Consider the following 21,969-nt stretch of genomic DNA (forward strand, 5'->3'; position numbering starts at 1 on the left):
CTGGTGGATGCGCTGTCTTGGTTCGAAGGGGTATTGGTATAAATGAAGATATGGTTACTGTGAGCGAAAGTGGGCGTTTTATTGTTCTTGATTTTTCTTTTAATGGATCACAATGGAGGATTATATGTGTGTATGCGCCAAATGATATCAATGAAAGATGTCGTTTTTTCTCGAATATAGAAGAGTACCTTCGTTGTGACAAGTACATCATCTTGCTTGGTGACTTTAATTGTGTGTATCATGCAGAAGACCGTGCTAAACGTAAATACCCGCAGGACAAGAGTGCAGTGATATTGAACACCTTAATAAATGACTACAACCTAGAAGACGTTGGTCGCCTTTTGGCCAGTACTTTGCAGCCGCAATTTACACACTATCAACGAGATAGCCAAGCACGACTTGACAGAGCTTACACCTCGTTAGATCTTGTGCCTCTATGCGATAACTATGTCGTGAAGCCGGTGTCCTTTAGCGATCACAGTATAGTATGGTTTGCACTCGGTGCCAAGCCAAAAAAGCCGCGCTTTGATTGGGCACTTTGGAAATTCAACGAAAAACACCTAAGTGATGAAAAATTTATAAACGATGTAAAGCACGAAATTCAAAGCATGTTGAGTAATGAGAGTGTACCTTGGGCAGAAGTATGGGAAGACTTTAAGGTTCGCGTGAAAATGGTTGCGATTGAAGTAGGAACTGTTAGAAGACACAATGAAAAAATGAAAGAAAAGGAGCTCCAGAAGGAGCTAAATTTTCTGATTTTTATGGACAGTGCGGAGCCTGGAAAATTTAGTGATGAAATCAGAACAGTTAAAAACGCGATGGAAGCTATTGACACGGAAAAATATAGAGCTGCAGTTATTCGGGCACGGATGGAAAGACTGTGGGTTGATGGAACGCCGAACAAACGCGCAATTGCCGATGAAAAGAGGTACGCAAGGAAAAATGAAATAAGACAGATTAATTATCGGGATGAGGTTACTTCCGACTCGAGTATGATTGAACAGGCCTTTACTGAACACTACCGCAAGTTGTTCGGCGTCCCAATCCACGTGGGTGCTGAATTTGAAGCAAGTTTCGTGAATTTTATGCCGCGCGTTGATGACGACGTAAAGGCCAGTCTCGAGGAACCGATAAGCGTCCGAGAAATAGAACACGCGATCGAAGAACTTCCTGCAGGCAAATCACCAGGTCCCGATGGCTTAGGAGCCGCCTTTTATAAGGCATTTGCCCCTGGGCTTGCTCAAGTGTTGGAGCATGTATACTCTGAGGCACATAAATATAAGCGATTGCCACCGTCTTTCAGAAGTGCACACATGGTTTTAATACCGAAAACAGATGACCACAAGGCGCTTTTATCGGTTGGGGCATACAGGCCCATTAGCCTTACAAATACCGATTATAAAATACTCATGAAGGTATTGGCAAAGAGGCTTCAAACAGTCATTACAAATCTTGTCGGTCCGCATCAAACTTGCAGCATAAAAGGCCGCACTATTACTACAAACAGCCACGTAGCGCGAAGCGTTCTAGAGTGTTGCGACGTCTTCGCTAGACGCGTCGCTTTGTTGCAACTCGACCTGGCGAAAGCCTTCGACCGTGTGTCCCACGATGCTCTTCTTCTTGTTTTGGAATATGTTAACGTAGGGAAAGTAATCTTAGATGGCGTCAAAATGGCCTACGACCAATGCACGACACAGATTATAATTAATAAGTCCCTCAGCGAGAAGCTGTCACTCAGATCTTCCCTTAGACAAGGGTGTCCACTAAGTCCATTGCTTTTTGCATTGTACCTCGAGCCTTTCTGTTTAGCAGTGATACGCAATGACAACGTCCGAGGATTTCGACTACAGCTTTCTGAAGTCAAGGTACTGGCATACGCTGATGACATCGCAGTCTTCTGCGAGGATCGTGATAGCGTACTTGAAGCTGTACGTCTTGTAAAGAAGTACTGTGAACAATCTGGATCCCAGATCAATTGGCAAAAAAACATCGGTATATGGCACGGTCATTGGGACATTATACCAGCTCACTTTGCAAACATCCGGTGGTCAACAACGCCAACTAAGTACTTGGGTGTGCCACTCGAGCACTATAATGATACCGCACAGTACTGGTCCGATGAAGCTGATAGAATGAGTGAAAAATCAAAGGGTTGGCTTGGCCGAGATTTGTCAATGTTTGGACGTGCTTCTGTGTGCAATCTCTTTTTAGTAGCGAAAGTGTGGTATATTATGCAAGTGTTATCAATGTGTCGTTCAAGTGTGCAAAAACTGCACCGTGTTTTTGCCGTATTCATATGGGCTTCCAGTTGGGAGAGGATAAGCAGAACCAATTTGTTTCGTTCAGCTCGAAGTGGTGGGCTAGGTCTGTTGCATTTGTTTATTAGACAAATTGTGTCGCGTTTTCTTTTTTTTCGGGATCAGAGAAATGATTTTTTACGCACAGTAATTCAAGTTCGTTTGGGAAAAGCACTGCCGCAATATGTTGTAACGACTAGTGATGTGAAGGGAGGAAGTATTAGGGGATATCTGCGCGAAGTGGGTGATTCACTTCGTATGTTGCGTGTGCGGTTTTCCATGGAATATCTATGCTCTGCGACAAGAAAAACACTGTATAAAGACTTAGTTGATACAATGTTGCCAATACCATTGTACAGGTCTGTAAACTGGGGAGGCCAAGGAGATGATGTACTGAAACGGGTGAAAAAAATGCCAGTTAGACCCTCTCAAAAAACGTTTTTCTTTAAGCTACACACAAACACGCTACCCGTAAAAACATGGTTAGACGAAAAAGGAATATATGTGCCATGGACAGTAAACTGCTTACTTTGTAAAAAGCCAGAGACCATTGAACACGTTTTCATCGATTGCTGGGATCCAATATTTCATTGGGATGTCTTACAACGTACACTTAAAAAAGAACTACCGATTACACCTCTTGGTATTCGATATTTGCCAACCGATAACGAAGGAGGAGTTCCGTACGATATGGTTATGCTCCTTGGCCTCCACAGTCTGTGGAAAACGAGAATGGCAGTGCGACACTCGGATGTCGATACCCGTCCGGCGAGAATAAACTTCATCGAAAGTGTCGCGTATATTCGGGAAATATATCGTGCCCAGAGTGAGCCTCCCGAGTGGGTGGCTATTCTTGATGAACTGATCAAGCTGAAGCGATTTTAATATATAATGTTAGCCAAAGTGTGGTTGACATGTTTTAGCGTTTCAATGTGTTATTCGTTTGTGCTGCAAACAGGCAATAAAGAAAAAAAAAGACTGGTTGTGCAGTGGTAAGATGCCGGGCTCGGAATCGTGAGGTGGCAAGTTCGAATCCTAGGTGGAGACGTTTTTTAATTTTTTTACTTTTATATTTTTCTTTTTTGTACTAACAAATTTACATAGCCTTAAGGAGGTCTCTGTCAATTTTTAATTGAATATTGATCAAGAACAACAGAACTTTCTACTACAGGACGTCACACTACATACAACAGAACTACAGACAACAGAACTGCAGGCAACAGAACTGCAGAAACACCGTCCCAAAATACGACAAACTGAAAATTTCCTGTTGTGTTTTTCAACTGGGACCGCATTCAAAGTATAGATGATGATTGCTTTTCAGGGACAACAAAAAACCCTATGCTTCAACAGGTTCTTCTATTCTATATCTTCGCACCAGCTTACACCACAATATGTATGGACAAACTAGCCCTGCAGCAAGCGCTAAAGCACCGCGTACACTCATTTAGTCAGCCGGCATTCCTTTGAAAGGTTTGAAAGTAACATTGTATGGTTCTCCTAGACCTTATTCCGAAAGCCCTCTGGGCTCGCGGTCTCGATGTAATGCATTCTTTTCTGTAATTTTGCAGGAAGTCCAAAAATTGGAAGATGACTAGCTTGGCAAGAGCCGATGCTGGAACCAATGAGAGCGGCAAGTCCACTGCCACGGGAACGCTGGCTAATGGACACAGCGGTGAGTCAGCCTTGTATGGAGATGCAACATGCTTGCACAGGCAAATCGTCCGCCTCGCAAGCACGCACTAAGTATGTATGTACGTGAGAGTATATTCAAGCCCTCTCAAGCAGGACCTCGGGCAGAGACGGACAAGATCGACGGCCGCTGGTCGTAGCTAGCGGAACCTTTGTTCCCCGCGAAAAATGATTCAATTAATAATCCTCTATTTTTATAAGCCGCAATTATTAATCGAACCCATTTATCATAGCTTCTGGCAAGCACAGCGCAGGCATGGAAGTCTGGCTTACATTTGCAGTTTCTACAATGAATTGGCAGGTGGGCCTGCCTCAATGGCAAATGACAAATGGGTTTGATTAATAATTAAGGCCAAAAGAACCATTGAAGCAGGTGATAACTGCGTAAGTGTAGCATCCATATCACTCTCACGCAAAGAACTGCTTTACCTGAGCGCGAATCCGCACTGAGAAACTGTAATCGCGCTCCTAGTATAATTCAGTGGCGTTTTTCCTGATGAAACATTGTTGGAAGTGGCGCCCTGTGTGTGTGTGTTCCTTCTTCGTCCGTCGTCCTTTTAGCGCCTTCACTTCAGATGTTGCTTAACCAACATGCTCAACTATCCATCCTAATATCTGCATGAATTAGGAGGTAGCCGATATACAATATCGTTAAGGTCATTTGGCAGATAATAACGGTGATTGGTCATCTAAGGTATTTTCGCAAAGTAACATAACGGTGATTAGATTGTCGAGAGTTGGTTAAGGTCAGCATAAATCCTAATGTGAAGAGCACGTGCTCCTTTCGTGTTCCGGACCTGAACTTTACCGTGGCTGTACCAGACGTATTCGTAGCCTTTATCCTTAGCCATTTTTTATTCTCGCAGGAATTTCCGGCAGTGCCGCGTCAGATTCTCTTGAATGAAAACCGTCGGGTCGGACTGTTTCAGGTTACTTTTGTTCGTTAACCATGCATCCGTTGTTTGCTGCTGAACAAAGCGAACACTTATTCCTAGAATTGTCTGTGTTCGTGCTGGTAGCCATGAACAGATACCACGTCCGATTCAGCCACAGGGGGAACTTTAAGTTTGTCATCGACCGTGTTTAGTGATGCAATCAGGTTTTCATGCGGCACTACACGGACCCCATGAGTTTCCCAGTTGAGCCGTCTTCTTCTGTATTCTAGCTCATTTGTCTGTCGCTGAAGATCACTTTGTGCGCTTGCGCAAGTAGCATATCTTGCTTCCACTTCTGCTACCTATTTCTTAGCTCTTTAATTTCATTGTCCTGGCAATTGATTGTTTTTTCAAGATCGTCAAATTTGTTTGATATGAACTGTACACTGTGCTTCATCTTTTGAACCTTTTCTGTCAAAATCGGAAGACTTTCAAGCTTCTTATTAGGAGAAGACAGCATTGCTTTCACATCTGAACCATCTTGGTTGTTACTATCGACTAAAGCTGATCCCAGACTACGGCAGGGCGGACACCGCCGTTTCCTTCTGTGTATCATTTTTTCCTTTGAAAGATTTTTCTGCGATTCCTGCGCACTTTCCTAAAAGATACATGCGACGACATTTGTTACACTCTACAGCACAGTCGTCAAATATAGACAGATGACATGCTGAACACAATGATGACATTGCAAGAAGCAGAAGGTTTTCGGCAGTGGAAGCAGCTATACAGCAGTATGCAAAAAGTGTGACTTAATTACTGACCTCCGACAACGTGAAGAGAGTGCCGAAGTTAGCGGTGACTGCAGGGTACTGCTGCCGCTGCCCAAATGACCGCCATCGCTGGAAGGCACGCTGTTTATCTTGACGGGCTCCGCTGAAACGGCGCCTGCGCCGTAGTCCCGCTGTACAAGGCAGTGCGCTCAGGTTGGTCGAAGCTTCCGAATACGGAGGCAGAAGATCCCTTTCGCAGATGACCGCGATGGCGAAGTTTCCACTGGCCCGAGCCGCAGGCACTGCTATGTCCGAACAGCGTCTATTCCTGCGACAGCGTAAAGAGAGTGCCGAAGTTAGCGGTCACTGCAGGGTACTGCTGCCGCTGCCCAAATGACCGCCACCGCAGGAAAGCACGCTATTTATTTTGATGTTCTCCGCTGAAATGGCGCCTGCGCCGTAGCACCACTGTACAAGGCCGCGCGCTCAGGTTGGTCGAAGCTTCCGAATACGGAGGCAGAGGATCCCTTTCGCAAATGACCGCGATGGCGAACTTTTCACTGGCCCGAGCGGCAGGCACTGCTACGTCCGCGCAGCGTCTATTCCTGCGACAACGTGAAGAGAGTGCCGAAGTTATCGGTGACTGCAGGGTACTGCTGCCGCTGCCCAAATGACCGCCACCGCAGGAAAGGACGCTATTTATTTTGATGTTCTCCGCTGAAATGGCGCCTGCGCCGTAGTCCCATTGTACAAGGCCGCGCGCTCAGGTTGGTCGAAGCTTCGGAATACGGAGTCAGACGATCCCTTTCGCAGATGACCGTGATGGCGAACTTTCCACTGGCCCGAGCCGCAGGCACTGCTATGTCCGCACAGCGTCTATTCCTGCGACAGCGTAAAGAGAGTGCCGAAGTTAGCGGTCACTGCAGGGTACTGCTGCCGCTGCCCAAATGACCGCCACCGCAGGAAAGCACGCTATTTATTTTGATGTTCTCCGCTGAAATGGCGCCTGCGCCGTAGCACCACTGTACAAGGCCGCGCGCTCAGGTTGGTCGAAGCTTCCGAATACGGAGGCAGAGGATCCCTTTCGCAAATGACCGCGATGGCGAACTTTTCACTGGCCCGAGCGGCAGGCACTGCTACGTCCGCGCAGCGTCTATTCCTGCGACAACGTGAAGAGAGTGCCGAAGTTATCGGTGACTGCAGGGTACTGCTGCCGCTGCCCAAATGACCGCTACCGCAGGAAGACACGCTGTTTATCTTGATGGGCTCCGCTGAAACGGCGCCCGCGCCGTAGTCCCGCTGTACAAGGCAGTGCGCTCAGGTTGGTCGAAGCTTCCGAATACGGAGGCAGATGATTCCTTTCGCAGATGACAACGATGGCGAACTTTCCGCTGGTCCGAGCGCCAGGCACTGTTATGTCCGCACAGCGTCTATTCCTGCGACAACGTGAAGAGAGTGCCGAAGTTATCGGTGACTGTAGGGTACTGCAATCACCGCTAAGTGCAGCCAATGCCGCCAAGCCAAATGGCATTCGGACCCTTCAGACGCAATTTTCTCCTAAACTAATTCTTTTGGCACGAAACAAGCGCTTCCAGATTTCTGGGATGATATTCAAACAGTCACCGTCGAGTTAGTATGTGCGTTTATTGTTCCTTGAAGAAAGGCGTGACCTTTGTTTGGGATCTCGACCAAGCTAGTGCATTCGCTGAGCTGACGACGCGACTCACGTCGCCACAGATTCTCGGACACTTTTACGTGTCCTCCCCAACGGAGGTTCGTGCGGACGCCGGCAGCCATGGTATCGGCGAAGTTTTGGCACAACGACAGCACGATTGAGACCGTGTCGTTGCGTACGCTAGTGGTCTTCTGTCACCAGGCGAACCCGTTTACTCGATCACCGAGTGTAAATGCCTCGCTCTCGTTTGGGCACTAGGGAAATTTCCCCCCTACCCCTACGGACGGCCTTCGATGGTTATCACCGATTACGCGCACTATGCTGCTTTCATCTTTAAAAGATCCAGCTGAACGTCTTGGTCGGTGGGCTCTACGGCTCCAAGAGCACTCTTACACAGTGATGTATAAGACAAGCCGACTTCCTGTGGACGCTGATTTCTTGCCACGTCATCCAGTAGACCCACCAGACCAGCCTGAAACCGGCGAGTCAACTTGCGTCCTCTTGCTTACCGCGTTTGGTGACATCGCCGATGACCAACGACGGGGGGCTTACATGAGAGACATTCTCAGTCTGGCGGACCTGCCAACTTTACTCTCTTCGCGTATGTTTGTGCCGCAAGATGGCATATTGCACCGTTACAACATGCACACTGACAGCCCTAAACTGCTACTGGTCGTTCCCAAGCATATGCGTGAGACTGTGCTGGCACAGTTTCATGATGTCCCAACCGCTGGTCGTCCGGGAGTCTCAAAGGCTGTGACCGTGTTCGACCTCGTTTCTTTTGGCCCACTATTTACCGTTCCGTTTGCCGTTACTTTGCCCGATGCAAATCCTAGTAGAACCCTGGGAGTGTTAGGCAGCGCCACTACTCGCAGAGTTTGGCGGCGGGTGTGGAACTTGCTCATTGCAAAAAGAGGGCCTCGAATCCGGCAACATTAATGCCTTCACGTAGCACGTGTGGGTTTATTGACCGGTTGCCTTCACCCAAAAAGATCACCTTCTCGTGACGCCTGCGGCAGAGAGGATGTTCCACGTCTGCCGTGAAGATCTGTGAATGGCGACGCTGGCTAACACTCCCAGGGTTGTTCTACTAGGAAACCTAAATACCCAAGATAGTGAATGGAGAAATGGCGCCGCGGTAACTCACTTGGTAGAGCCTCGCACGATCAATGCGAAGGTTGTGGGATCGTTGCCCACCTGCACGAAGTTGTTTTTTCATCCACTTTCATTTCCAATAATTGATCGTTTCTTTATTTCATTTATTAAGCACAAGCAGTTTCCCCTATGTTGTCCTCCGTGTCAGTGTTGGTTGGCTTCTTATGATATGACTGACAGCAGCAAAATATGGTGTAGCAAAAAAGCAGCACATTTTGCTGCTATGTGTTTCGTGGTAGTAAACCTCAGTTGCTAGTTACCACTAGTCCTGTCCACTCCTTCGTGTTACGTCCCGTCTGAAGTCGCGGTTCTTTTCCTCTTTAAACATGTCGGACCAACTGGCCCGAAGTTCCCCCCTCTTGAACCTGATATATGATACAATCGCCAGAAAAAAAGGTGAATGCTAGAAGCAAGTTTAGCGTGTAAATTATTAATATATATATCTAAAGGAAGAAAATGGGCCCAACGACTGTGCCGTGGGGTGGCCCGGAAAGAACGGGGCTTTTAGAGGAAGAGTGGTTGTCAGCATACGCAAACTGTTGTCTGTTAATAAATTGCGTATCCTGTCTAAAACAAGAGGATTAAGGTGCACGCAAGAAGGTTTTAGGAGAGGCCGTCTATGGCAGGACTTTGTCAACGCCTTTTCGGAATGTAAAACAAGGGCATTAACTGGGATGTTCTGATCACAGTTAGAGCTTGTCATTTTTAAGTAGAGCTAATTGGCTATTACAAAATAGACCATTGCGGAAGCCATGCTGGTTAGAGTGAAAGGAATTGACAGACGTTAGGAATGTAGCAGTGTGAGCGTAAAGTACATGTTCCAATAATTTCGAACGGACGATGGTCAGAAAAATTTGGCGGTAACTACCTTTATAATAATAATGTCTTTATTTGTCTCCCATAAGAATACAAGGCACCGGAGACCTGCAATAAAAGCTGTCATGAATTACAGCTTGACAGGGCCGTGGGCCCCTCATAGGCGGAGCTACAGTTAGTTATATAACGACAAAAAAGGCATATAATACTTAAGCATAACTGCGAGTCGGCCTAGTTGGAACTCACTCATCTTAAAACTTTTTTGTGCGCAAACAAACAGGGATGAGGAATAGGGGCAACACAGGGACGAGCGCTTTCTAACAACCGGTTTTATTTTTTAAGGACTACCAGCTTAAATACCCACAGATTTGCGCGATCTAGTGAACAGAGCAAGACTATAGCGCACATTATACCCGCAGATCAAGTCAAAAGAGCACGTCAATATTACATATAACACTTGTGATAAAAAGACGTGGACAAAAGCCACCCGGTCAAACTAAAAACAGCAAGGTGCATGAAACAACCACTTACAATAAGATGAGTTAAAGATGTGATGATAGAAGCGAATTTTCTTTATCTAACAATGAAACAGATGGATGGCTGATGCATTTTTCTTTTTGTTTTTCAATCCAGTCTGCTTCCACGATTTCCCTAGCGGTTTGATTCCTATGCCTATGCAAAATGTCTGTGCTAGTAAGACAAGGGGAGCAATCATGTTCTTGGCAATGCATTGCCAAATGCGTACTTGGGGGACCTTTCATACAAGACAAGCGCTCCCTTAACCTCGTGTTAATTCATTTCGCAGTCTGCCTTACGTAGACATGACCACACGTCATAAGAATCTGATACAAAGCGTTCTTCGCGCAATCAACAAATTGGTTCTTGCGCGGATGTTTAACACTACATTCTTTTTTTACATCATCCTTACTTTCGAACTTCTTTTTAAACTTAGAACACACACTACCTATATAGTTTTTTTGCTGAAAATACCGCTTTTACTGCATAACTACCAGCCACCTTTTTAAGTCTGCGTGAAAGGCCGTGCACATACGGAATCACTGAAACCTTGGAAGCTACATACTTCTGCCTTTGATTCTGTGTGCATTGTCCTTTATCCTTTTCAAGTTCCTTCATTAGTCTGGCGCACGACGCCAGCGTCACAGCGAGCGGGTACCCAGCCTTTCTCAACCTATCAACTTGCTCAAAAAATGCAATCTTTACAGTGTGGTGACATGACTTCAACAACGCTGACCGGAAACACGAAATGACTATCCCATTCATCACAAGCCTGGAATGGTTTGAGGCATAGTTCATTAGCAGATTTCCAGCTCGGAGTGAGAATGATCAACACACAATGCATTGCCAAGAACATGATTGCTCCCCTCGTCTTACTAACACAGACATTTTGTATAGGCATAGGAATCAAACCGCTAGGGAAATCGTGGAAGCGTACTGGATTGAAAAAAAAAATGCATCAGTCATCCTTCTGTTTCATTGTTAGATAAAGCAAATTCGCTTCTATCATCACATCTTTAACGCATTTTATTGTAAGTGGTTGTTTCATGCACCTTGCTGTTTTTAGTTTGACCGGGTGGCTTTTGTCCACGTCTTTTTATCACAAGTGTTATATGTAATATTGACGTGCTCTTTTGACTTGATCGCGCAGATCTGCGGGTATCATATGCGCTATAGGCTTGCTCTGTTGGCAAGATCGCGCAGATCTGTGAGTATTTAAGCAGGTAGTTCTTCAAAAATAAAACCAGTTGTTAGGAAGCGCTGGTCCTTCTGTTGCCCCTATTCTTCGTCTCTGTTTGTTTGCACACAAAAGTTTTAAGATGAATATAATACTTGGACACGTTTGAAGTTACACTTCCCGAGCGTACAATATAATGTACACAGATCTTGATAAAATAAGGCGAGATGGAAATACAAATTACAAGGTCACTCGTGTAATAAAACAACACAATCAACCATGGAGAAGTCACAAAAAAAACAATATCAATGCAGTTTCACTTATGCGCAAGAAATAGCAGTAATACATATACAATGATGGTATAGAGAAGCAACACAGATAAAGCACACATTATGAATTGAAATAAGGGCAGACGGAACCATTCTCTTACCATGTAAACTGTTAGGAATAATGGTGTAGAGAAAAACTTGGTTTGCGGAAACGAGAAGTTAAGAAAGTTAACGGCCTAGAATTTTTTTAAGTGCTGTCGAAGTTATCTGAAGTGTACATCTTCAAGTTTAACGTGTTCATTATTAAATCTATTAAGTAACCTGGGTAATTTGTTCTGTAGTGTCTCTAGACCACACGTTGTTTTATAAATTCTCACTTTCCAAGGCATAGTGTGACGTTTGAAGCGGGCAGAAAATTTTTCCTGTAGGTTAGCTAAACGTTGTAAAAAGGAGCTATTATTTACTTTTTCGGTTTTAAATGCTTTGCCGCAGATGTAGTCGAACAATTTGGCAACTGGGCTTACGTTGTACTTGTCAGAAAGAAGCCGTGTTTGAGAGTAAGGGCAGAGTCCTTCGATTTTTTTTTCTGGTCACGAAACTGCCGCCTCAGTTTCATATAGAGCCAGCGCCCGTCGCTAGAGGCGCAACCGTGCATGAGAGGGCATGCGAACGCCGCTACCACTGTGGTTGTGTGTGGAGCAGTCTCGGTATTCTAGCTTCCTCAACTTCCTCAACCGTCGCTCTAGTTTCACGTAACTATTTTTAACATTGAATATGCTTAAATTACTGCCTGAGCGCGTCTTCTGCCATGATATGAGCGCCTGGGACGAAAAAAAAGCCGCTCATAACATGGAGCTTGCGGCGGTCTCAGATAAAAAAAAATAAAATAAAAAATCTGGGATTTTAAGAGCCAAAACCACTATACGATTTTGAGGCATGCCGTAGTGGGGGACTCAGGATTAATTTTGACCACCTGGGATCCCTTAAAGTGCACCTGAATTTAAATAAACGTAAATAAACGTCTGAATGAGATTTAGGTAGGATTAATGCAAGTGCAGCGACGCCATCTGTGCTTAACCACGCTGACGACGAGGACGACGACCTCGCGTGTGCAAGCGAGCGTGCTAGAGAAGAAGAAGCGAAGACTGAACGCTTGTTCTAATTGTCAAGATTAAAATAACGCTCTCCGCTCTTGTCTCAAGTGAGCCGTGACACTGGTGGACGTGTTGGGTATCGCATCATCGCCTAATGATAGGGACGACTCCTGCGAGTAGCCCTGCGTCCAGCCCTTCAAGACATCATCCACGCGTCGAGACACCTGTGCACCGTGCAAGCCGCCGCCTGCAAGGTCTGTGCCCGGAATTCGGTATCTTGCAACGAACTTCGTCAGCGGCCTCAATGACTCAGGAAATGGCGATTGCAAGTCCAACACAGGTGACTATCCAAAACAATCTAGTCCCCTCAAGCTTCCACGGTGACACGTACGAAGACGACGAAGACTGGCTGGACCAGTACGAACGCGTAGCTAAGGTCAATCAGTCGGTCGCTGAAGTTGTTCGCCAAGAAATTCGGCAAGCATTAGCACCTCCTGAGCCGCTCCCTGAACTGAGTCCCGAGCCGCGCTTCGAGCCACGCGCATATAGCTACGCAGACGCTGTCCGTCGCCCGCTTTCTACCATGCCGGTACAGCAGTACCACCAGCGGCCACCTATTGCTGCCTGGATACAGAGGGAGCATGTCAGGCGACCCCAGCCTCGCAGGACCGACGTATGGCGCACTGCTGATCGCCGACCATTGTGTTTTCACTGTGGCGAACCAGGGCACATTTATCGTTTTTGCCCTCATCGCCAGCGTGGCATCCAGGAAATGTCACCTGCCACTCCGCGCCAGTTTCCAGAGAGACATCCTCGCTTCGACGACAGTGTCAGTCAGGAACAAGGCAGCTCAGCTAATCTGCGGTCGCGCTCGCCGTCTCCATTACGTTATTCTTCGCCGAACCGTCGCAGTTTCGCCGACGTGGTACGAGGCCGCTCTCCAAGCCCACGGCGGGGAAACTGAAATCAGCGACTTCCGGGGGGAAGGTTGCAAGTCGTCGAACCGCCGAAAATCCCCCATTATTACTGAGAAACGAGCACAGCAACCCGGAGAAATGGGACGCCGACGAATTTGTGAGTGCCGACCTACTCTTAACTATTGATGGGCACGACGTGGCAGCTTTAGTTGATACTGGTGCAGACTTTTCGATAATGAGTGAGCAGTTGGCAGACCGGCTTAAGAAAGTCAGAATGCAATGGACGGGCCCTTATATTCGAAATGCCGGGGCCCAGATAATGGTACCTACAGGAAAATGTACTGCATGGCTCCAAATAGGAAATACAGCTTTTGTCGCCACTTTTATGATTTTAAAAGAGTGCTGCAGATCACTCATCCTTGGAATGGACTTCGTGCGGGAGTACGGCGCCGTGGTTCACATACGGGACGGCGAGATAACCTTGTCAACTAGTACTGACACGAGCTAAGACGAAGAGCGCCGACGTACATCGTTATGTGTCGCCGACGACGTCTGTATACCACCACTATCATGCAGTCTTGTCTCCGTAAGTTGCGGAGAACAGTTTGACAAGGACGGTGTAGCCGAACAACTAACTGCACTTCTGTTCCATCAAGGTATTGCCATCGCTCGGGGTATCGTCAGCCTAATCGGCGGACGCACAAAGGTACTACTGACAAATTTTACCAATGAACGCCGGCACATCAGTAAAGGCACCGCTGTGGCGTACTTTGACGAAATGGACCACATCCAACACTGCTTTGCTGTAAAACAGGAATCAACCACCGATACGATGCCATCTATACCCGTCGTCGACGTTGACCCAGGTTTAGCGCCGCAACAGAAACAAGGGCTCAGAGAACTGATTGACCATTTTAAAGACTGCTTCTCTACAACGTCCCGAGTGCGCCAAACACCACTGACGAAACACCGCATCATTACGGAGGAAACAGCAATACCCATCCGACAGCATCCTTTTCGCGCGGCTGAGAAAGAGCGTGAAGCAATACAGCAGCAAGTCAAGAAAATGCTGGACGATGATGTTATCCAGCCGTCGAAAAGCCCTTGGGCATCGTCCGTGCTACTCGTTCAGAAGAAGGATGGCAGCCTGAGGTTTTGTATCGACTATCGCCAGCTCAATCGGGTCACGAAAAAAGATGTGTATCCCTTACCACGCATCGACGATTCTCTCGACAGGCTACGGCATGCACGTTACTTCTCATCGATGGACTTAAAAAGTGGATACTGGCAAATAGAGGTCGATGAGCGGGATCGCGAAAAGACTGCGTTTGTGACGCCTGATGGGCTCTATGAATTCAAAGTTCTTCCTTTTGGTTTGTGCTCCGCCCCAGCCACGTTCCAAAGACTAATGGATACTGTTCTCTGAGACCTTAAGTGGAAGACTTGCTCAGTGTACCTAGACGATGTGATTGTTTATTCTGCCACATTTGATGAACATCTCAGTCGGCTACGGTCAGTTCTTCAAGCCATACGGTCCGCTGGGCTTACCTTAAAACCTGAAAAGTGCCACTTTGGCTATCAAGAACTACAGTTTTTGGGCCACATTGTAAGTCACACAGGCGTCAGACCTGATCCTGAGAAAATCGCAGCCGTCGCAAAGTTTTCAAGGCCTACGGACAAGAAGGCAGTCAGACGCTTCCTGGGCCTATGCTCATATTACCGGCGATTTATTGCGGGTTTTGCACGCATCGCCTCACCGCTCACCTGCCTAACCAGAGAAGATGTCACGTTTATGTGGAGCGAGGAACAGGAGGCGGCATTTAATGAGGTGCGGTACCGTCTACAAACTCCGCCTGTTCTTGCCCACTTTGACGTGGATGCGCCGACAATGATCCACACCGACGCCAGCAATGTGGGTCTAGGTGCCGTCCTTATTCAGCGTCAAGACGGCGCTGAGCGAGTCATCGCTTACGCGAGTAGAACACTGTCACGTGCCGAGTCGAACTACTCCACCACAGAGAAGGAATGCTTGGCTGCAGTATGGGCCATTACCAAGTTCCGCTCGTGCATATATGGCTGTCCATTTCAAGTCATAAGTGACCATCATTCTCTGTGTTGGTTGACCAACATGAAAGATCCATCTGCACGTTTGGCACGCTGGAGCCTACGGCTTCAAGAGTACGACATGACAGTGGTCTATAAATCGGGAAGACAGCACTTAGACGCTGACTGCCTTTCCAGATCACCGATCCAGTCGTCAGGCCGAGATGATGACGAATCCGCAGGCTTTTTAGGAGTTGTTGGTGCAGCTACCATCTCTCAACAACAGCAAGATGACCACGAGCTCGCTTCACTAATTGATTTCTTAGAAGGCCGCACCACAAACAAGCCCAGATTGTTCTCAAGGAACTTGTCATCATTATGCATACGAAACAGTGTTCTTTTTAAGAGGAACTTCTGTTCAACAGGGAAGAGATATCTACTGGTCATCCCTAAAACTCTCCGCAGTGAAATCTTGCAGGCCTGTCACGATGAAGCTACGTCGGGCCACCTAGGCTACACAAGAACATTAGCACGGATCAAAGAGAAATACTACTGGCCGCGGCTCGCAACACACGTGAAGCACTACGTTCGAACGTGCCTTGACTGTCAGCGACGAAAAGTGCCACCTACGAAACCTGCCGGACTATTACATCCCGTTCAAGTGCCGGAAACACCGTTTGCACAGATTGGGATGGACCTTTTGGGACCATTCCCAATATCAACTGCAGGAAATAAGTGGATCATAGTTGCGACAGATTACCTTACGCGTTATGCAGAAACCAAAGCACTTCCGAGCAGCACAGCAGCCGAAGCCGCGCAGTTCTTCATCGAAAACGTCGTCCTTAGGCACGGTGCTCCAGCGGTCATCGTAACCGACAGGGGAACCACATTCACGGCTGAACTTTTGCGAACTGTACTCACGCTCAGTGGCACAGCACACAGAAGGACGACAGCTTATCACCCGCAAAGCAATGGACTTACGGAGCGCCTCAACAAGACTCTTGCAGACATGTTGTGCATGTATGTCGATGTGGAACACAAGAACTGGGATCAAGTATTACCCTACGTAACGTTTGCTTACAATACGGCTCGGCAAGAGACAACAAGAATGACGCCATTCAGTCTCCTCCACGGTCGAGAAGTGACTACAATGCTGGATGCTATGCTTCCTCATGATTCCAGCGATTCCGAGAATGACGCCGCAGATTTTACAGAGCGCGCCGAAGAAGAAAGGCAGCTTGCACGCGTTCGCATAACTAGCCAGCAAGACCGTGATGCGCGACGTTACAATCAACGCCATCGATGCGTCGTCTACCAGCCCGGCCAAAGAGTCTGGGTTTGGGCTCCAGTGCGCCGCCGAGGCCTCGCGGGGAAACTTCTGCGCCGATACTTCGGACCGTACAAGGTTCTACGACGCCTTAGCGACGTCAACTATGAAGTCATTCCTGACAGCCAGTCCTGCTCGAGGCGCCGTCACGACCTGCCTGAGACTGTGCACGTGGTGCGCATGAAGCCTTATTTGGCTGAATGACATGGACACTTAATGGTGGGCTGGACACCGGGTGCTACCCGCCAAGCATCGGGACGATGCTCCTTCTGATGCGGGGCAAATGCCGCGACGCCGTCTGTGCCCAACCACGCTGACGACGAGGACGACGACCTCCTGTGTGCAAGCGAGGGTGCTAGAGAAGAAGAAGCGAAGACGGAACGCTTGTTCTAATTGTCAAGATTAAAATAACGCTCTCCGCTCTTGTCTCAAGTGAGCCGTGACACAAGACAAACTTCGCTACTAAATGTCTTTAAATGCTCCTAAAGGTCTGCAAAGCGATGCCATTTCTGAATGAGATTTAGGTAGGAGTAATGCAAAACAAACTTCGCTACTGAATGTCTTTAAAATGCACCTGAATTTAAATAAACTGGTGTTTTGCCTTTCGCCCCCGTCGAAATGCGTCCGCTGTACACGGCCGGCTGGTCTCGGTTCACATTTCTACATCAACGCCGTTCGCCTCAGCACTTTGGTGGTCTCCGCTTTTTAATATTTGCCTGAGGTTAAACTCCGCGCATTCGCAACAAAGCGCCAGTGGTCCCACTTTTCACCAGATGCAAACATATGGGCTGTTGCACCGCCGCTTACCAGTAAGTATAAGCGCCAACTCCCCGTTGCGCATAGCGCGAGATTGTTCGCCGAGCACAGCTGTTCACTTTCTGTTTAACTGTGGCGGAGAAGGACTCTGACAGTGGGCAGTATCTTATAAGGAGATCAAAAGAATGAAATTGTTATTGCAAAGGGCTGCTACCGTAGAATACTTAATGACAAAGAAAAGGAAATTGAGCTGCTCCATGCGCTTAAGATTTCTCTGCAAAGCGATGCCATTTCTGAATGAGATTTAGCTAGGATTAATGCAAGACAAACTTCGCTACTAAATGTCTTCGATGCGGCTTTTAGCAACGGATTGAGGCGAACGTAAAGTGTTAGGACCTGCGCAGTTGAAACTAGCTGTATTGTAATTAGGCAATTGCCTTAGCAAACAGTCGTTTAGAAGCGTCAGTAAGCCCAGCACTTATTCACGCTGCTCGTGGTTCTGACGCAGAAACGGCGAGACTAGGTATTTTGGTTCTCAATGCGCAACTATTTACAGTATGTTAAAAACTTTATAATTCGATTAAGAAAAGAAATAGAACGTGTTGGTGCAAAAACAACATACAAGCATGATCATTTATTTATCATTAAAATGAGCGGGCAGAAATACAGACAGCACTGAGGCGTCGGGTCACGAATGGTCCACCATTCACAATGCAAGAAGTTTGTTAAAAGCATGACACTGATATAAATAAGCGTAAAGAAATAACATCAAACGTGAGAGATATGCATTGGGGGGGGGGCAGGAAACAAACACGAGCAAATGAATGGCAATAACTACAGAATGCATAATCGATTGTTTCTATCAACAAGAAAGTCTAAAGCATTTCATAACACATGGCAAAACAACTCTCAAACACGAACACAAGTAGCCGCATCACAAATACAGCATTTTTTTTTAAATGGCTTGTTAGAGATACCACCATTCTACTTCTTCAGCTGTTACTTGCAACACATGTTCAGCATCGTTGTCCCACCCCGCCACTTCAACTAAACGGCCCAGCACTCCAAAAATTGCGGAGCACATGCACAGAACACACCCGATCACTCGGCTCGCCTAGCACTGCGCACGCGTTTCGGTACGCAAACGATGCCCTCTGTGGCACAGTGGCGCCGCGTCGCGGCACCTTTGGCCAGTATATGAACCTCTCCCATAGCGTCACGGCGGAGTTTCGTGACCAGAAAAACATGGAAGGACTCTGGTAAGGGCAAGCCCTTAACAATTCTAAGGAACTTCTTCTGCAACCTGTGAAGCTTGTTTAAGTTGCCATGTTCAGACCACATTTTTCAAATCAAATCAAAATATTTATTCAAAAATTACAAGGCAAATGCAATGTTGAGGATGACAGGTAAAACGCCTGCTTGGGGCTTGACCGGCCCTGCATCCTATACACTTGGCAGAGCAGTGCTTACAAAGCACAAGAATGGTCAAAAGAAGCTCGTAAACAAGGCAATGTAAGGTTTCCAAATCAGTTTTAAGAGATAAGCTATATCGAAGATTTATTGAAAAATTATTGAAAGAAGAATATGTTAGATTTTCAGGTTTTAGGTTTATTTGTTGATTTCTTTCTGTACATCAACAGAAATCGAAGCAAAAGCAAAAGGCTATACAGCCTGACAGAGGCTTTTGCTCCGAGATACAGTTCAGCAAGCAGGCATAAGCAGACATAAGATAATCATTGAACAATCTAAATTGTCTCCAGTAAAAAAAACAAATATAACAGAGTAAAGAAAACAAGCAGATCGACATACGTATATTGTAACAAGCAGCAAAACAAAGCAAAAAAAGAAACAATGTGTGCTAAGAAATAAAACACAGTGTACATTGAGTAAGATAAAGAAAGTTAATAATAATAATAATAATATTTGGGGTTTTACGTGCCAAACCCACTTTCTGATTATGAGGCAGGCCGTAGTGGGGGACTGCGGAAATTTCGACTACCTGGGGTTCTTTAACGTGCACCTAAATCTAAGTACACGGGTGTTTTCGCATTTCGCCCCCATCGAAATGCGGCCGCCGTGGCCGGGATTCGATCCCGCGACCTCGTGCTCAGCAGCCTAACACCATAGCCACTGAACAACCACGGCGGAAAGAAAGTTAATGCACATGGAGGTTGTAATCAACACTTAAACAGTAATTAAACATTCAATGCAATTCTCAGGAAGAATTTGTTTAAACCTATTTTTGGAAATTTGTTTATTTAGGTCTAAAATTTTCCCAAGCAGACTGGGTATTTGATGCAGAATAAGCTGCCGACCATAGGTAGTTCAAATTTTTGGTGTTCTTATACTTTGTGTACGGAGGCAATATTGAACACATCTAGAAGAACTGTACGTGGGGTATAGCTTATTATTTTGGATATGCAGAAAAAGCTTGAGATAATAGATTTGCTTAGCTTGCAATATGAAATGTTTTGTAAATAGCGGACGCGTGCTGAGACCTTGCGGCTGACCATAATATCCCTCAAATATTCGTAGTGCCTTTTTTTGTAATGTGAGTAATGTGGTATAGTTCTGTGCTGTCGTCGTGCCCCAAATCAACACGCAGTAACTAAGCCTGGAATAGAATAACGTATAATATAGCGCTTTCTTGAGTCAAAGTGGTAATAATCGGCTTAACCTGTACATACATCCAACACTTTTGCTTAATTCTACTGCTAATTTATTTACATGTTCATTCCAAGAAGGCCTTCCTGGAACTATACGCCCAGAAATTTTTTAACCTTAACTTGCTGAAGCGTCTGGCCGTCGAAGGAAACATTTAAGCTTATATTCCGTGGCTTATTGATAGGTGCAAACAATATGTATGTAGTTTTACTCACGTTTAGTCGTAACTCCTTGATTTTAGGCCAACAAGACAGCTTACTTAGATAGGTATTTACACTTCCTTCAAGGTTAGAAATTGAAGCACCAGTAAAGAAAAATATTAGTGTCATCGGCGTACGTAATTATTTTAGGAGAATCTGGAATGCGACACAGGTCATTTACGTAAATTGTAAATAACAGTGGACCGAGTATAGATCCTTGTGGGACACCTTTGTTGACCTTAGCATGCGACGATGTTTCCTGATTAATAACTACATATTGGTAACGGTCTGTCAAGTAATTTTGTAGGAATCTATTGGCAATACCACGGACGCCGTAATTATTAAGTTTTTCTAGAAGAGCGCTATGACACACGATATCACATGCTTTACGGAAATCTACAAACAGTCCCAGCGTGTAAAGCTTTGCCTCGAAATTTATTTATTTATTTATGATACCCTCAGGGTCAACAGACATTACAGAGGGGAGTGGTACAAAACACAGAAAAACATTATTTTAATTACAAGAGGCAGCACAATGTTTTTAATTATGCGATAGTAGTTATGAAGAGGCAAAATACATGTTACAAAAATACCATATATATACAAAGAAGCAGTCCAATTTTTCTAATTATACAATAATAGCTATAAAGAGGCAAACAAAAACAACTTGTTACAGGGCATTGGTTAATGAAGTCGCAAATTTTTCATGATCTGAAATTGTTACTACCAATTTGGGAAGGCAATTCCAATCATTTGATGTGCGTGGTATGTAGGAACGTAGGAATGATTCTGTTTTACACAATGGAATGCCAACTTTATGAGCATGATCCAAACGGTGCGAAACGTAATGGGGAGGAAGTATTAGTAAATCACGCAGGTAGGGATGATGATACAGTTTGTGAAAGAGGCTTAAGCGAAGCATCTCACGTCGAGAAGCAAACGTAGGTAGATTAAGGTTCGCTTTCATTACCGTGATGCTCGCGCTACGACTGTAATTAGAGAGTATAAAACGGACGGAATTATTTTGCACCATTTCAAGCGTATGTACCAAAGTATTATAATGCGGATCCCAAACCGAAGCGGCATATTCTAACTTATGGCGAATGAGTATTTTATATAGCATTTGTTTGAGAGACGAAGGCGATTTTGCAAAGTTACGACGAAGATATCCGAGCATGCGATTAGCGTTGCAGACAACATGAGAGATGTGAGTATCCCAGGTTAGATTGCTACTGATGTGAACTCCGAGGTACTTATATGAAGATACGCTGTCGAGCAGTGAATTATTTAGGTGATAAGTAGGTAAACTAGTAATCTTTCTAGACACTCGCATGAATTTGCATTTTTAATGTTTAGTTCCATAAGCCATATATTACACCACTCAAAGACTGTGTTAATGTCAGCTTGAAGAAGAGCGGTGTCATTTGAACTTGTTATTTCTCGGAAAATTACGCAATCATCGGCAAACAAATGAACTGATGAGGAAACGCAGGATGGTAAATCGTTAATATAGATGAGGAAAAGAAGAGGACCGAGGACAGAGCCCTGCGGCACACCAGAATGGACTGTGCATTCTTCAGAATTCGCGCCGTTAGCTGAAACAAACTGAGAACGGTTAGCAAGAAAACTTTTAATCCAGATTAAAATACAGGGATCGAGCTTAAGTAGTCGTAATTTATAGATGAGCAGTTTGTGACACACTTTGTCAAAGGCGTTAGCAAAGTCA

The 21,969-nt window shown here is 45.8% G+C and overlaps 1 protein-coding gene across 14 annotated transcripts in view; it reads left to right on the plus strand.

The window, feature by feature from the left end:
* The window catches only part of LOC135915563 (receptor-type tyrosine-protein phosphatase kappa-like), a 682,443-nt gene that overhangs the window by 169,781 nt on the left and 490,693 nt on the right, over window positions 1-21,969 (plus strand). For all 14 annotated transcript variants that reach the window (XR_011508500.1, XM_065448678.2, XM_065448676.2 and 11 more), the window contains one exon: window positions 3,869-3,972. Coding sequence is in view for 13 of the 14 variants with exons in the window: in XM_070525410.1 (XP_070381511.1) it covers window positions 3,869-3,972 (104 nt within the window). In the remaining variant the exon portion in view is untranslated. Of the gene's footprint in view, window positions 1-3,868; window positions 3,973-21,969 lie in introns of those variants that run through there.

Source organism: Dermacentor albipictus, chromosome 9 (genome assembly GCF_038994185.2).
Source record: "Dermacentor albipictus isolate Rhodes 1998 colony chromosome 9, USDA_Dalb.pri_finalv2, whole genome shotgun sequence".
NCBI classification, from domain to species: Eukaryota; Metazoa; Arthropoda; class Arachnida; order Ixodida; family Ixodidae; genus Dermacentor; species Dermacentor albipictus.